The 15525-nt window shown below is 34.6% G+C and overlaps 1 protein-coding gene across 2 annotated transcripts in view; it reads right to left on the minus strand.

The window, feature by feature from the left end:
* SLC7A11 (solute carrier family 7 member 11) overlaps positions 1 to 15525 on the minus strand; it is a 979966-nt gene that overhangs the window by 275914 nt on the left and 688527 nt on the right. For both annotated transcript variants that reach the window (XM_081540538.1, XM_081540539.1), the window contains exons 5-6: positions 14891 to 14990; positions 8062 to 8106 (exon numbers count right to left, since the gene is read on the minus strand). In XM_081540538.1, the coding sequence (XP_081396664.1) occupies positions 8062 to 8106; positions 14891 to 14990 (145 nt within the window). The remainder of the gene's footprint in view (positions 1 to 8061; positions 8107 to 14890; positions 14991 to 15525) is intronic.

Consider the following 15525-nt stretch of genomic DNA (forward strand, 5'->3'; position numbering starts at 1 on the left):
GGTCATGTGTGTTGAAAAGGCACCCTTGTTCATAAAACAATTATGCTAATCCTCTAATTTTTTCCAAAGATTATGAAATATTCTAATCTTTGAAGAACATAGGTTTGAGTTGCAGATGGTGTTTGTATATTACTTGTCAGGCTCTTTAACATTTTTGATTTTCACATATTTTATCCTCACAACCCCATGGGAACTGCAATATAGGGACTAATACCCTCTATTTAAAGGGGGGTAAATAAAGATTCAGAAGCAATTTAGAGGTCTGCCCAAGGTGAAACATCTCATTAAGAGGAGACAGCATTAGAATTTTTAATCCCTGAGCAAATGCTATTTTCAAAGATTCAGTAAGTAAATATTTTTATAGTTCATAAAAGTGAAGGAAATGTTGCTTAACTGGAAAGTCTCAACACTACTGGGTTCATTTTACATGTTTACATTGGAATACAATTTTAGCTTACACCTATACAAATTCAAAAGTTGCTCATTTTCCTGAGTAGATCGATAGGCTGAGTCAATGTTTGAATACGACTAGAACAAAACTGTCAAAATTATTTCAGTGTATGGCAAGCACACAGCTAGTGGCCTAGATACATCTTGTTTCTTCCCATAAGAAACAATATGGGATATCAATCTATTTTCGTAAGAATCTTAAACACTGTTTAATGAATGAATGAATACCAAGCAGCAGTTCAAGAACTAGATATTAGTGTTCTAAGTTTTTTTCTACTATAATCCAGAATGTAAAATTTAGTTATGAGCCATCTTTTGAGTACAATCATTGATTTTCAAATCCAGGCATAGAGAAGGGTAGCTTATCTGCATAAAGCAGAATATTGATGAAGGGAGCTCCTATGATGTTGAACACAAAAGCAAGAGACAATCTAATGACTGACATTACTTCTAATTGCAGAAGGTATTTCCTTTCAGATAAGAGGATTCTAACTCGGCAACATCTGGTGTTTGAGGAAGTAAATGACATTTGAAAGTGTTAGTGACTCAATCATGTCCAACTCTGCAACCCCATGGACAGGTGCCTGCCAGGTTCCCCTGTCCATAGAATTCTTCAGGCAAGAATACTGGAGTGGGTTGCCATTTCCTACTCTAGAGGACATTTCTGATCTGAGGATCAAACCTAGGTCTCCCTGCATTGCTGGTAAATTCTTTACTGTCTTGAGCCACCAGGGAAGCCCTCAAAAGACATTCTTGTTGTACCTAATAAAGTGAAGACATCTGACCCACCCTATTTATGCCAGCCAGTCAACAATTTATCAAAGTTCGAAATGCTCAAAGAAATTAGCATGTTGATAATCAACATATGCAAGTAAAAAATATTGGTAGCCCAGTTCAAAAAGGCTACAGGAAGTTTCCCAGTGTTTCTCATATGAATTATATCTGTTTAAAGATATGGAGGAGATTCATGTTTGGTAAAAAGTTAGATTAGACAGTATGCAAAGTCCCCCTGTAGTTCTGAAATTCTTTGATTCCATTCATCATACCACTTGTGGTCTCTTGTTTTACATACAATTAATGGGAACAGAAACACGGGGTAGAACCACCACTCTTGTTCGTAAAACATGAGTGTATGAGTTTAGACTCAAAATATAAACTTCAAAAGAGTTAAAATTCAAATTTAGAGACAACTAAAATGAAAGGACATAAAACAGTCAAAAGCATTCACCTTCAGATTTTTGCCTCATAATAGGGTTAGAATCCTAAAAATTAAAAAAAAAAAATTCTAAATATCTTCCACAAAGCACATGAAGGATTAATATCTGTCTTCTTTGATTACTGCTTGATAAAATATTATAACATAATCCTGTAATTTCTGCACCACTTATTTGACACTTTAGCCTTACATGAACAAACTGTGTTTGAGCTAAATGTATTTTTTATGCATATGTGAAGCTGAGAAATACAAAAATTGTGATTGCAGGGTACATCAACCTCATGTTCCATTAGAGAGAAATTTTTAGACAGCACAAAGGCAAGGAGGAGTAACCTGGTGACCTTGTTCTCTGATCACAGGATCATCTCTTCTCTGTGTCATTTGTACAAATCCTGATCTTTTGTCTGCCTCAGTGGCTCAACCAGTGTAATTATCCTCCAACTCTGAAAATAGTCAGAAATACATCTGCCAAAATTTTTATATATATTTCCAGTAGAAATACATAAAGTAGAATGATTTCAATTTAGGTTTCAATTATTTTAACAACTGAAGAGAGACACTGTCACATATTAAAGTAATCCTAGCAATGCCTTATTGCCATTAATAAAGAGATGCCTCATTTTTCCAAAGAAATCTTCGTAAACTTGGGTATAAATTCAATTTTACAAATTAGTTTCATTAGGAGACATCATGTCTAAGAAGCTCACGTGGCAAAGACTTCTACAAATTAATTCTGCTTAATAATCCATATTTTTCTAGATACATTTACCTACAGTGAGGTAATTTTCTGTGAAAATTAGTTTACATAACTTAAGAGCATATAACATTTGAGTATTTATAAAAGACACCTTGGGAATATTCTAAGAATGAAAATAACATTACATTTTAATGTTAAAAAGATCACAAAAGATTATTACTATAATCTGTACATATATACATTATATGCTATTTTCTAGCAACTGTTATATTAGAAAGCTAGAAATCATATAAAGAAGACTTGTCTTTCACAGAAAATTACATCCTTTAAATGCCAAAATGCAAGATAAAAGATTTTAAGTCAACTTTTAATGTTTTGTCACGCAATTTTGCTACAGCATATTTGGACAATTTTTAAATTTCTTTGTTTTTCTATGATTTTAATCATATTAATAGTTTTATATGTCCTATAAACAATAGGTGTATAAAATCATAAAATATTATTAACAAATGCCTTTCCTCTGGCTTACTACAAATCAATAAGGATAAAAACATACATACTAAGAATTTAAGACTGCATCATTTGAACTGAATGTAAATAACATGGTTATGGACCATTTATGAACCACTCGGATAGATCCCAGGACCTTAAAGGTCTTTGGGCATTTTTCCCAAATCAAATTTCTCCTCTTCTAAATTATCATTGGTATAAGGTGTGATGACTTTCAGGCATCAATTAATACAAATTGAAAGCAGGCAAAGTATTAATTAAACTTGACACTCGGATTATTTAAACCTTCTATTAAAGCTGATTAATCAGAGCATGTTGATAGCCTGCTCTTCAATAATGACAGATGATATCAAGGCTTACTGACTTCCTCCAAGTCTACTATTTCCAACTCTTCAGAACAGAAGGAATAAATGAAGTGAGAAGAACACTGGAACAAGTCTAATAGTCAGACTGACTAATCTCAGACCCCCAAGGTCAAACTAAAGCGATCCATTTCTTGGCTTTCATCAACACAAGACATGATTTATCCATCTGAAAGCAGGATTACAAACATTATACATCTCAATGATATGTTCTTTGCACCATGTAACTTTTTGAACAATGATAGATTGCAGAGTCGCCAGAAAAGTAATGTCACAAAGCAAAAACTCATTATATTTTCAAATAAAAGCATTTTGATTTCTAAGAACAACTATACACATTAACAATCATTATTGCTGCACACTTCATTTGGGGGGAAAGTATCATTTTAAAATTCAGATATTCCTTGGGACTATATATCACCTTCACGGTCCATACTTTGTACATTTGTGCTCCTCAAAATATGATTCTTACTCTAATATTTATTGTTTGTGGAGCCAGTTACCATGCTATAAATAATTATTAAATGAAATAATTTTATATTACTACAAAATTTTAAAGATAATCACTGTGTTTTCACATAAAAATATTTAATAACTCCTAAGTGATAACTCCTCCGATAGATCCAAAGCCACTTTTAGAGAAGAAAACATAAATTATAAGAAACACCACAGGAACACTTTTTAACACTACAAATATAGTCATGTAACAGGAATTTTGCCCCAAATTTTAGTGTTTTATAAGCTTTAAAGAATAGATGAGACTTAAGAAAGAAGTCCAGAGCTATTTGGATTCCATTATTAAGATTCCATTAATTTCCCAGTTTATCTCTCATTTGCTACATTAAGGAACTGTTCTATAAGTCATAGTCATAATAGCAGTTCAGAAATTATTCCATAGAGCAATGTTAGTTAATTTGAAATATTTCCACTGAAATTAAATTACATGTAAAGGGTAACTAATTGCGATCATGAAACCTTATTCTACATTCTATGTATCTTAAATCACATCACTATTTTCACTGATCTAAATTAATGTTCTCTTTTTCTATCAGGTCACAATCTTAGGGAAATTATATTGCCTAGGTGGAAGAAGACAGTAAAAAGTATTGTATCTCCAGCTGATGATTCATTTCACCAGCTGCCAGAATGCTGCCCATTACAGCACACCTGGACACATGCATCCATGACTGATTGGGAAGCATATTTATCTTGGCACGTCACAAAGGAGACAGAATAATAATTACTCTCCTTTGTAACTAAAGGTATCTGGGAGCTATGTCTCCCTACAAAATAACACAAATTACACAGCTGGACGAGGTCCACATTATTTTACCATCTGCTCTCTATATTCAACCATCAATATTTCCCAAAGCAATCTGTTTTTTTAAAAAAAAAAGATTTAGTTTTAAAAGACCTGGACTGTCAACATTTCAAAGGAATATTATTTTTAAAATTAATACATTGAATACTGGTTGATAAATACATATTACAAATTAATACTTTCCATTAGGTACTTTCCATAGTACTTTTTATTACTGCAGATTTCTCATATTCTGATTCTGAGAAAATAAATGTGTTGTCTGAGTTTTACAAAGAATCCTCCATGCAAAATGGAATATCTGAGTACTTAACATAAAAGAACAGAAAGAAATCAGAGGTTTCTTTCTTCAGCTGAAGTCTTGGCAGTTACTCATCACCTTAAGCTAAAAATATAGGGATCTGTACTCTCTCCTGAAAAGTTTCTTAGTTTAAGAGCTTAAAATATAAGTTTAAATTGAAAATATTCTAGGAAGAGTTAATGAAATTTGCAGAATCATGTTTTGCAATAAAAGACAGTATTTCATCCAATGTAACCAGTGATACGGAGAAGGCAATGGCACCCCGCTCCAGTACTCTTGCCTGGAAAATCCCATGGACGGAGGAGCCTGGTAGGCTGCAGTCCATGGGGTCGCTAAGAGTCGGACATGACTGAGCGGCTTCACTTTCACTTTTCCCTTTCATGCATTGGAGAAGGAAATGGCAACCCACTCCAGTGTTCTTGCCTGGAGAGTCCCAGGGACCGGGGAGCCTGGTGGGCTGCCGTCTATGGGGTCGCACAGAGTCAGACACGACTGAAGCAACTTAGCAGCAGCAGCAGCAACCAGTGATAACAACCTTACTCTTATACAACAAGTTTCAATATGGTATGAAATCATTTTTTTGTATTTCTGTCAAAAACACCAGAGAAAAAGAATTGCTTAGGATATTGAAAACTAGAAAACATTCTTATGGGAGTAACATTTTACCTTGTTACAAAAGTAAGAATATAAAAATGTTAGCAACAACCAATTGTGTAGAGATAAAAAAATAAGTCACTAGTCTATATACTTTATACATATCAACTCATTACCACAACCCAATAATGCACGTGCTATTATTATGATTACTTTTTGAGATGAGGAAATCTCATTGCAACAACAATGACGACAATGAAAAACCACTGAACCAATACATCAAAGTTCTTTAGTATTTGTTTATATATTGATCGTGGACATTATCTATGTGTGAAATTAAGGCTCTTTAAGAAAAAGAAAAGGGGAGAAAGAAAATCCTTGACTGGCATCTCTCTCTGACAGAATACATCAAAAATTCATATCAAGCTAATAATGGCATAAACAGTATTGAATATGCTTAATATGCACAATAGTATTATTATACGCAATGAAAACAAAACCTATGCTTAAATTATTAAATAACATTAAAAAAGAATATGAACTATCTCCATGCCACTGAGGTACCATGTCATAAATGTTATATGATGGGTTCACATCCAAACCTACAGTTTGCCCTTGTTTTCAGAAGAAATTATCTCTGATAAGGGATTTTAGCAATAGGTCTCTTCAAATGTTTTTAGACTTAAAAGAGACACCCATAAACCATAGCTATCTCTTTAACACAAAGCTAATTCAATAAATACATTACATAAAATCTAGTAAGAGAAGTCTTTTCTCCACATTGCCACTTACACACTAATTATTAAAAAAAAAAAACAACAACAGAGCAACCTATTTATCTCTGTCAAAATGTAGTTTATCGTTTCAGAGTAATGCTAGAAAGAACTAGTTTCTGGTAAATGTATGTTCTCTACCACAGTTCTAGTTATAAAAAGATTGCTATAAATTTATATTTCTCAATAAAAGAATCTTTTCACATGTTTAAATTACATACTAATTTGCATAAAGGTTACATCAGATAGTATGAAATACCATTTTAACCTCAATTGCTGGGTCGGGAAGATCCCCTGGAGAAGGGCACGGCAATCCACTCCAGTATTCTTGCCTGGAGAATCCCATGGACAGAGAAGCCTGTCAGGCTCTAGTCCATAGGGTTGCAGAGTCGGACTTGACTAAAGCGACTTAGCATGCACACATGCTGGTTTATGCGTCCAAAACTCTGACAACTCTGGTACTTGGCCAGATTTAATCGCTCCCAATATACTTGCCGCCAGAACTTTAGCCTACCTTCATTCGAACTGTCAACCCTTAGGCATGTTCTCTGAAGTCCAGGTTACTTCATACTGACTCACCTTTGCACTTGTTTCCCTTTCTGCAAAGGCTGTCCCTTCCTCTCCCTTTCTCTCTCTCTTTTATTACCTAAGGAACACCTGGGGCTTCTCTGGTGGCTCAGTGGTAAAGAATCTGCCTGCCAATGCAGGAGACCTGGGTTCAATCCCTGGGTCAGGAAGATCCCCTGAAGAAGGAAATGGCAACCCGCTCCAGTATTCTTGCCTGGAGAACCCCACGGACAGAGGAGCCTGGCGGGCTATAGTCCATGAGGTCACAAAAGAGTCAGACACAACTTAACAACTAAACAACAACAAGGGTCACCTACGCATCATTTGAGTCTCTGTATAAGCAACATCTCTCTAGATAAATATATCCTCCTTTCATCTCTGTCAGACCGGGAAAATAATCTACTGTGGTACTAATCATACCATGTTACAGTTATTTGATTACATATTTGACTCAATGACTAGACAATGAAATCTTGAATGCAAGTCTTATTCATCATGTAAGATGATGCACAATAGTTGGTACATGGTGGATATTTAATAAAAGTCAGATGAATTAAATAGCTTCAAAATTCTGTCTTTATCTTACACTGTACTACTTAAATTTTCCTTCTTTTGACTTTCTTGCCATAGATTATGTGATTTTCCTGTACAAAGTCCATTTTTTATACAAATCATAAAAATTCATTTTTCAAAGTTCTAGGTTAAAAATAATTCATTTTGGAATATATATAAACCATCATGCGTCCTAATTATAAAAGGATGATTTTTATCAACAACAAAAAGTAAAAGCAGTCATCCAGCTCCTCAAATTTATGAGTTTTTATGATATTCTACAGCTATTTACAGGCTTTCATAACTACTTGTTCATTAATTACATTATTCTCCTTAATTGTATAGTTATGAAAAAAATTCACATGAATACTAGAAATACTCAATTTTTGGAGCTCACAAATTATGGAACATTTGTGATCAGCCAAGAGTCCATTTTAAGTTGTATGTATATTTTTAAGAAATGAATTACCTAAAATATAAATCTATTCTTTTATGCTTTCAGGTGGTCAGAAAATTTACTATTGGATGTAGAATACACAATAAAGTTACTTATATCTAACTTATGATAAAATTAAGTACATTTTACTGCCCAAGACACTGATGATGATGATGAGAAAGCTAATTAGCCCCTGCTGAATTTCTTCTTTAGGTCTACTTTTTAACCATATGATGGTTACATTTTATTCCTTATAAATATTTCACAGTAAATATAACTACTTACTTTTCAGGATTTTCTACTTCTTCAGTAACAAAGTTGAGATAAAACCTAAAAAGGCATACATAGATTACAAACCATTAATAAACTTCATGATCACTATCCAAAGTTTCACATTTTAAATATTTATAATCAAACTCAGAATTATAAAAACTTTATAAACAAATAACCTAAGATGAAATTCTCCAACACTAAAAGCTCCCGCAATTTATTTTTCTATTAAACAGTATTTATGGAGTTCTTTTCTATTTCTTAATTTTTTTTTTGTGGAGGTATGACATGAACAGCAAACTGATTAGTAAACAGTGAACAAATCTTAATGTATAAACATGTCAACAGTATGTAAACAGTAAATGTGTAAATATGCATAATGTATAAACAGCAAACAAATCTCAATGTATAATGATAAATTTTTATTTATTCATATACCTACACAACCAAAACAAACATCAAAACATAAAACATTTCTGGCACCCTAAAGGTTCTCTCAAGGCCCTTTGCAATCATCTCTTTCACCCTCCTATAAAGGCAACCACTATTCTGATTTCTATCACTATAGATTAGTTTTGCTCATTTCATTACAATAGACTAATATCTGCTTGTATAACTATTATGCAGTATTTATTACCTTGTGTCTGTTTTTTTTGCTGGAGTTTATATCTGTTGGCTCTCACCCATGTTATTATATTTAGCAGTATTTCATCATTCTTTATTGTTGCTTTTCATTGTATGACTGTAACACCATACAGCCTACCACTGATGAGTATTTGAATTATTTCCAATTTATAGCTATTACAAATATGGATACCATAAATATGCCTGTGCATGTCCTTTCGGGGGCCATGCAATCATTTCTCTTGGGCATATACTCATAATATGATCACTGGATTATAGGGTAGAGACATGTTTATTATTAAATTATTATTATTATTATTTTTTACCATTTTTGGATTCCTAATTGCATTCCAGCAATATATGAGATTATTATGTGTTAGTCACTGGGGAAATAAAAGTAGGAAATCTATAATCCCTCTCCTTAAAGAGTTCATTGTTCATAGAATGGTGCATTGTGGATATAACACAGGAGGCAATGCTAGAGCATGTCCAGGTTACCAGGAACCAGGGGTGAGGTCAAAACCAGACTGGCAGGTCATAGAAAGTTTTTGAGAGGAGGCATCACCCAAGCTGAGGCTTCAAAAATGCTTAACTATTGGCCCTGGTGAAATGGCATAAGGACATTCCAGGTGGAGTACAGCACACACACATGCGGGTGTGGTAAAGTTCTATATGCACAGGGATACGAGCTACAGCTTAGTATTCTGCAGTACAAAGGGTGCCCAGGGAGTGAGAACAGAGGGTAAGAACAAGATGGCCTCTGGCTTCTGGGAAATCTAGATTTCAGTAGGGGTGACAAGTCAACAAAAACTTGTAGGAAAATAGAAGTATGATAATGACATTTCTCAGTTTTAGGGAATTGGCTTACTAGATATGAACACAGAGGAAAAAAGGAAATAAAAAATGGGATAAAAGATAATAAATTCTCAATTTGCACTTCTTCCTTTCAATTCAGTTTTCCAATATGCACCCCATCCAAATAATCTCAAGTCATAAGGCAACTATGAGAACAATATGAGGTAAATATGCCTTATACATAATAGTAACTATGAAGTTGCCAATTTTTTTGTATATTTAGGCAGCTAATTTTAGGTCCATTGTTAGTATACACTATAAACTGACACTAAAGAATAAAACATTTTGAATATTTCCCCCAAGACTTGAACACTTTTGTCATCTCTTACATGACAAGAAGCGTTCTAGACACATGCTATTTCACTTTCTAGTCCCATAGGGTTGCAAATATTACCCTAAACTTATGGCCCAAGAAAAATTCAGATTCCTTTCCTTCACTTTATAACTCTCCTTATCCCACCCAGGAATGTTGGCTGTCTCGCATCTTTGACTTCTTTTTCCAGTCTAAAAGGACTGCTGGAGACCCTTTAAAGCCCTTAAAGTTCTCTTTCAAGGTTCCAAGATGCAGCAGACTCCTCAGATATGCACACATGGATAACCAAATCATGAAGATGGGAAAACTAAGGGGTCATAATGAATAGAGCTAGACATATGAGGACAAAGACCTTTCATTTCTTCACTTCAGAGGCTTAGAAAATCTCCACAAAGTGAAAAAGTCATATTTGCATTGTACTCTTCTGTGTTCTTATTATTCCTTAGAAGATAAAATAGCCATTACACAGGTCCAGAGAAACATGGGTCAATAGGGACAAATTCTCTATATAATCTAAAACCAAGTGACTAGAATATTAGTCCATCAGCCTCTCACATACTTAAAGTATCTCATAACTTAAAACAAAGATGAGAAAATCTGTCTTATTCCATCTGTATTCACAAGCAGGCAATTGATGCTCATAGTTGTAAAAAACCAAGACAACAGGCCCAAGATGGAGTCATTTATGCTTAAGCCTGGTGTCACCAAACCAAAACATAATTCAGTTAAAGTTTCAGATCTCCCATAAATGGAATCCAAAACCAGTCCGTTAGGAATTGCATTATTTAAGTATTCTGGTAGACTCTTGCTATCCCCTAAATGAAAATAACTCCGTAATAACCAACCTGTTTTTTAGCTTAGTATAATTTCTTTGTTCCCACCCTTTTCAGCCTATAAAAAGCTTTCTCTTTTGTACAGCTCCCTGGAGTTCCTTTCTATCTGCTAGATAGGATGCTGTCAATTCATATCAATTTTTTCTCAAACTCTTAAAAATTTTAATATGACTCAGTTTATCTTTTAATAAAGTTAAGGTGTCTGATATTTTAAGGACTATGTGCGAAGCAGAAACATTTGAATATCTGAGAGAACAGTAGCAACAAAGGTGATCTAAAAGGTTAGCAGCCAAGGATATTTTTTAATCACTAGAAAGTAATTTTCTAAAAATAGAGGTTGTAGTTATACCAGGAAGGCAAGCAACAATCAATACTTATATCTGGAATATGCACTCTGAGGGATTTGATGCGTTTGTTATAAGCCCAAGGCAATGGGAAGTACAAGAAGAAAATGAACAAAACAAAAAACCAAGGGGGAAAAAAAAAAAACCTCACACAAAAACCACACACACACACACTTAGAAACACTTCCAGGCTTCTCACTTCAAAAATAGCCAGTTCCTTCTAAACAGTTGTTTTAGAAACCGATTTTTTTCCAACAATGTTAAGGAAAGAAAGGAAATATTTATGAAAAAAGAAACCAATTTCAATTATGTTCCATAGAGAAAAGGAAAGGACTTGGGACATGGTAGCAGGGAGGGAAGGAGAAAGCTTCTTATTTTGGTCCAAATATTCACATCCTGTGGGAAATATACCTTTATGCTCCCCTAGTCTCCAGTCATGCGTCCATAGCATTCTCTGTACATCTACTCAAGTTCTCCAGAGAATGTTCACAAGATCTATTGTTCCAGCTTTTCCATGATTGCGTATAAAAGGCACTGCAAAGCTGGCAATGCATTCCAATACCCAACTATGAATTATTTTAAAAAGAAGCTTATTCTTTAGATTAGATTTGACACAATGCTACAAAATTATCCCAGCAGATGCTTTAGAAGACTAAATCCACTGAGGATAAGATTTAAAAGAAAAAAAAAAAAAAGACACAATGAAAACTATGTCCTATCACATGGATCAAAAAAAAAAAAAAATCCCACCAAGCAATATTTAGCTTTGGATCAGGATATGGGACTGAAATTGGTTGAGTTCCCCTGGGCCACAGGGAAACTGACATATTTCTCTGAACGCAGACGTTGGCAATAATATTAAAGTTGTTCTGACCCAACTCCGTGACCTGGCTGGGTTAATGATTTCTTTCCCCCAGTCGTGTTGCTGTGAAGGAGTTTTAATCATTCTAAAAAGGTCCAGCACTCCTCATAAACCAACAGCCTGCTCTATTCACATCCAAGGTCTGGCCATGTCTTTTCCTAGTCAATGGGTAGGTGGTGACTTGCTAACTGAGCAAGGCCTCCCAGACAACAAGGGTCCTGCTGCTTTTACTTACACTGTGGGTGGTTAAGTTCTGAGGACAATGACTGCTTCTGTCTCCTTATTTGCAATGCCCCCTACACTTTTATTTTTGCATCAAACATTGTCAGGGCAAGAGCACAGGGAATGGAGGCTCATTTATGGTGCCCTGCTTATAATTCCACAACACAGTCTTTTCATTCCATCATGAAAGACAAAGAAAGGTCAGAGAGGCAGGATCATGTTTGGAAAGTGACTAAATAACTCCCGCTTTGGACACTCTTTTAGTTTCCATCTTGTTCCATTTATATCCAGATATTAACTTTTTCCTCTGGAATTCCAAAACAGCAGACTATTTCTTCTAAACACAGCTCCCTTTTTCTAAGACAGATGGCCACATATTAACAAGCAGGTTATTTCTACCTACCTGCAAAGCAGGATTCAGGTAGCTGAACAGCTGTTGGAGACATACAGTTACTTACCTGCCCCATACATAAATCACTTGTATCAGATAACATTCATTTAAAATCCTAACCTTGATGCCTTATATTATGACTGAACCCTCTAGAATATAAGAAAACCAAGTTTCCTGTTCTTTAAAATAGGACATGGACATGAGAATTCTATGAGGAAAAGTATAATATAAACAAGGGTTCATTTAAACCCCATTTGCCCTGTAAACAGAGTATTGAAATAAATTTCTATGTCTAAGATGGAACCACTAATCTCCAACACTAATCTCCAAGTCATCTCTGGGTTCTATACTTTTTTCCTTGTTTTACATTCATTTTCCATTTTTCTCTTCTTTGTTCCTTACTCTTCATCCCATGAAAGCTTCCTGTCTTCCACCTCATTTTTAAGTTCTCTGGACTCTTGTTTACATCACCGAAATTGTCTTTTTAAAATCTTTCTAACAAGAGTAACATTTTGGGTTTAGCATCAACAAAACTAAAGATTAAGATAATAAGATAATTCAAAATGAAAAGGCTCTTTATACTTGGAGAAAGCTATCAGCCCTCAAAAGCTTACAGAAGTGGAGAAGATTTGCTCTCCATAAAGCAGGTGACTTGAGTATTCAGCCCTTGTAGTAGGGGAGTGAGTTGGGTAGAAGAATATTTTAACATTCCGTGGGAACAGATGCATGGCACTCACAGGCAAAAGAAACTTCATTCAATAGAATTAATCAAAACTCCCTCATGAGGATCTCCACATTCCACATTCCTAATTGAATACTACCAAGCCCCCAACACTTGGCTCTCACTGAAAGCTTTTGTCACCTCCCCAACTTGCTCTGGCCCCTCCTGGTGACCCTCCCAGGGCTTGGCTGCTGCCCCAGGGCTCTGGAGCTCTGATCAGGCTGAATAGCCATAGAATAGATGATTCCGCTGCTAACCCTGGGAGCACAACTCCTTTTTTAATTTTTTTTTCTTGCTCAGCACCACATTGTGCTTTGGACAAAAATAAAAAGACTTCAGAAATACTAAGACTAACGCACATACACAATGGCTATTAAAATATTCCAAAAGCACACAAATATTTTATGCTAGACTCTTCAGAGCTACAATTTTCTAAGAACTTCAAACATTATGCTTCAGATGCCATGCTAAAATTTTTAGTTCCTTTACTCTCCTAATCCTCCTCTAGTGCTCTGAATTTCCATAATTTAGTGAGATCAATAGGGTAAAAATTTCATTTATTGAAAAATATATTTTTATATTCCATGCATTAGAGAGTAAGATTCTAAAAACTAAAGAAACAAAAAGAAATTGTGTTTGTATTTGAGATGCATTTACATAATTTTAAGCTAGTGTAGTTTGTTGCTTTTTTAGGCTCATAGAACATCCTCACTGCAACTGTACAATTAGCTCCATAAATAATTTTTTTTAAAAGAAATATTGCTACTAATTACTTCAAAACTGAAATTTAATTTTACTACAATCATTTTGATGTTTAAATAACGGCATTTCTAGTGGCATTTCTTGAAATAATCACCTCAACTGAATCTTACTAGATCAATAAAATTTAATTAGAAAAAATTCCCACTCATAACCATGGTTATTGTTATTCAAGTTCCTAAACAAAACAGGACATAAATACAAAGTTTTAATGCTTCAACCAGAATGTCATCACAGTTTGACATGGATCCATGGAAATGTACCTGTGGCACTGTGGTTTTATTAATCTTTTCTGCATTTTTTGTTTTCAAATGTTGAGGAAATTTGAAGAAATTTATAAAGTCCTTTAAAATGTAGCAGATTATCTAGTACATCTGATTTTGCCATCCCATTTACCCCTTCTTGCTTTTAGAGTACCATTTTACCTCCTGGGAACATGTGACTTATTTCTATATTTGAATTCTTTCTTTCTCATAAGAAGGTAGAAAAAAAAAAATCAACTAATCACTATTTGCATAGACCTTGGAGCTTCAGCTTGGAAGGCTTTTTTGACAAACAAAGTACTACTCTTTAATGGCTTTTGGCACTATTATGCCCTTACTGATCCATACTTATAAATGATTTGTATTGGTTCTTAAGACCCAGCATTTGTTTATTTTTTACATTATCATGTTAAATTTACATTATCAGGTTAAATCTAGTACCTGCCTTGACTGGAAACCTCAGTGATGTTTGTGTTAAGTTGCGTACACAATGATTGGGCTGGTGAAGGGGGCCACATTACCTTCCTCTCTTCAAGGACAGCATATCATGCTGAAATATGGCTGTTCACAATTACCTAGCACCTTGCCTGGCACTTGAAGTACTTGAAGGAATTAATGAACCATCCAAATCACCAGTTGATAGTGATATCAACTTACCAGCCAGCATACGCATACATTCCATAATAAAAAGCCAGTGGCAATCCCATAATACTTGCATCTCTTCCTGAAAAGGCATCTTTAAAATACTGTGTTTGCCCTGAAATAAGAATAGAAAGATTAAGGACTTTTCAAGAGCTGGTTATTATTCATTCTTTAACCATAAACATGAAAACGGGGGGAAGGGGGCTTGAGGATGAACTATACAGTTTCAGGTCTAGCTTTCTTACTCTCTGCTCATTTCCAACTTTACCTATTAATGCTGTATCCATTATAGAGAAGGAATCCCAAACATATGCTGATTGCCACCAATACTACTTCATATTTATTTTAATAAAATCATGGCAAAGAGGAAAACAACATTTCAAAAACAATCCCTTGCTTTAGCATGCCTCTGCTCTTAACAGAGTTTCACCATGGAAGAAGACTAAAGGATCATCTGTAAATTATAGTTTTTAGGAGTGTGATATAATTCTCAACAGTGATGATAATACAGTGCTTGGGAAGAATTATTCAAGGGTCTATCTTCAATGAGGAGGTAGCATGAAACTCCAGAACCACCTTCTCACATCATTTAACTTGCTTTTTTTGCTTTCTCCCTACAGTTCATTAGATACCAATAGGGGTTGCAAAAT

This window comes from Giraffa tippelskirchi, chromosome 11, assembly GCF_054371585.1.
Source record: "Giraffa tippelskirchi isolate mGirTip1 chromosome 11, T2T-mGirTip1v1.2.pri, whole genome shotgun sequence".
Taxonomy (NCBI): domain Eukaryota; kingdom Metazoa; phylum Chordata; class Mammalia; order Artiodactyla; family Giraffidae; genus Giraffa; species Giraffa tippelskirchi.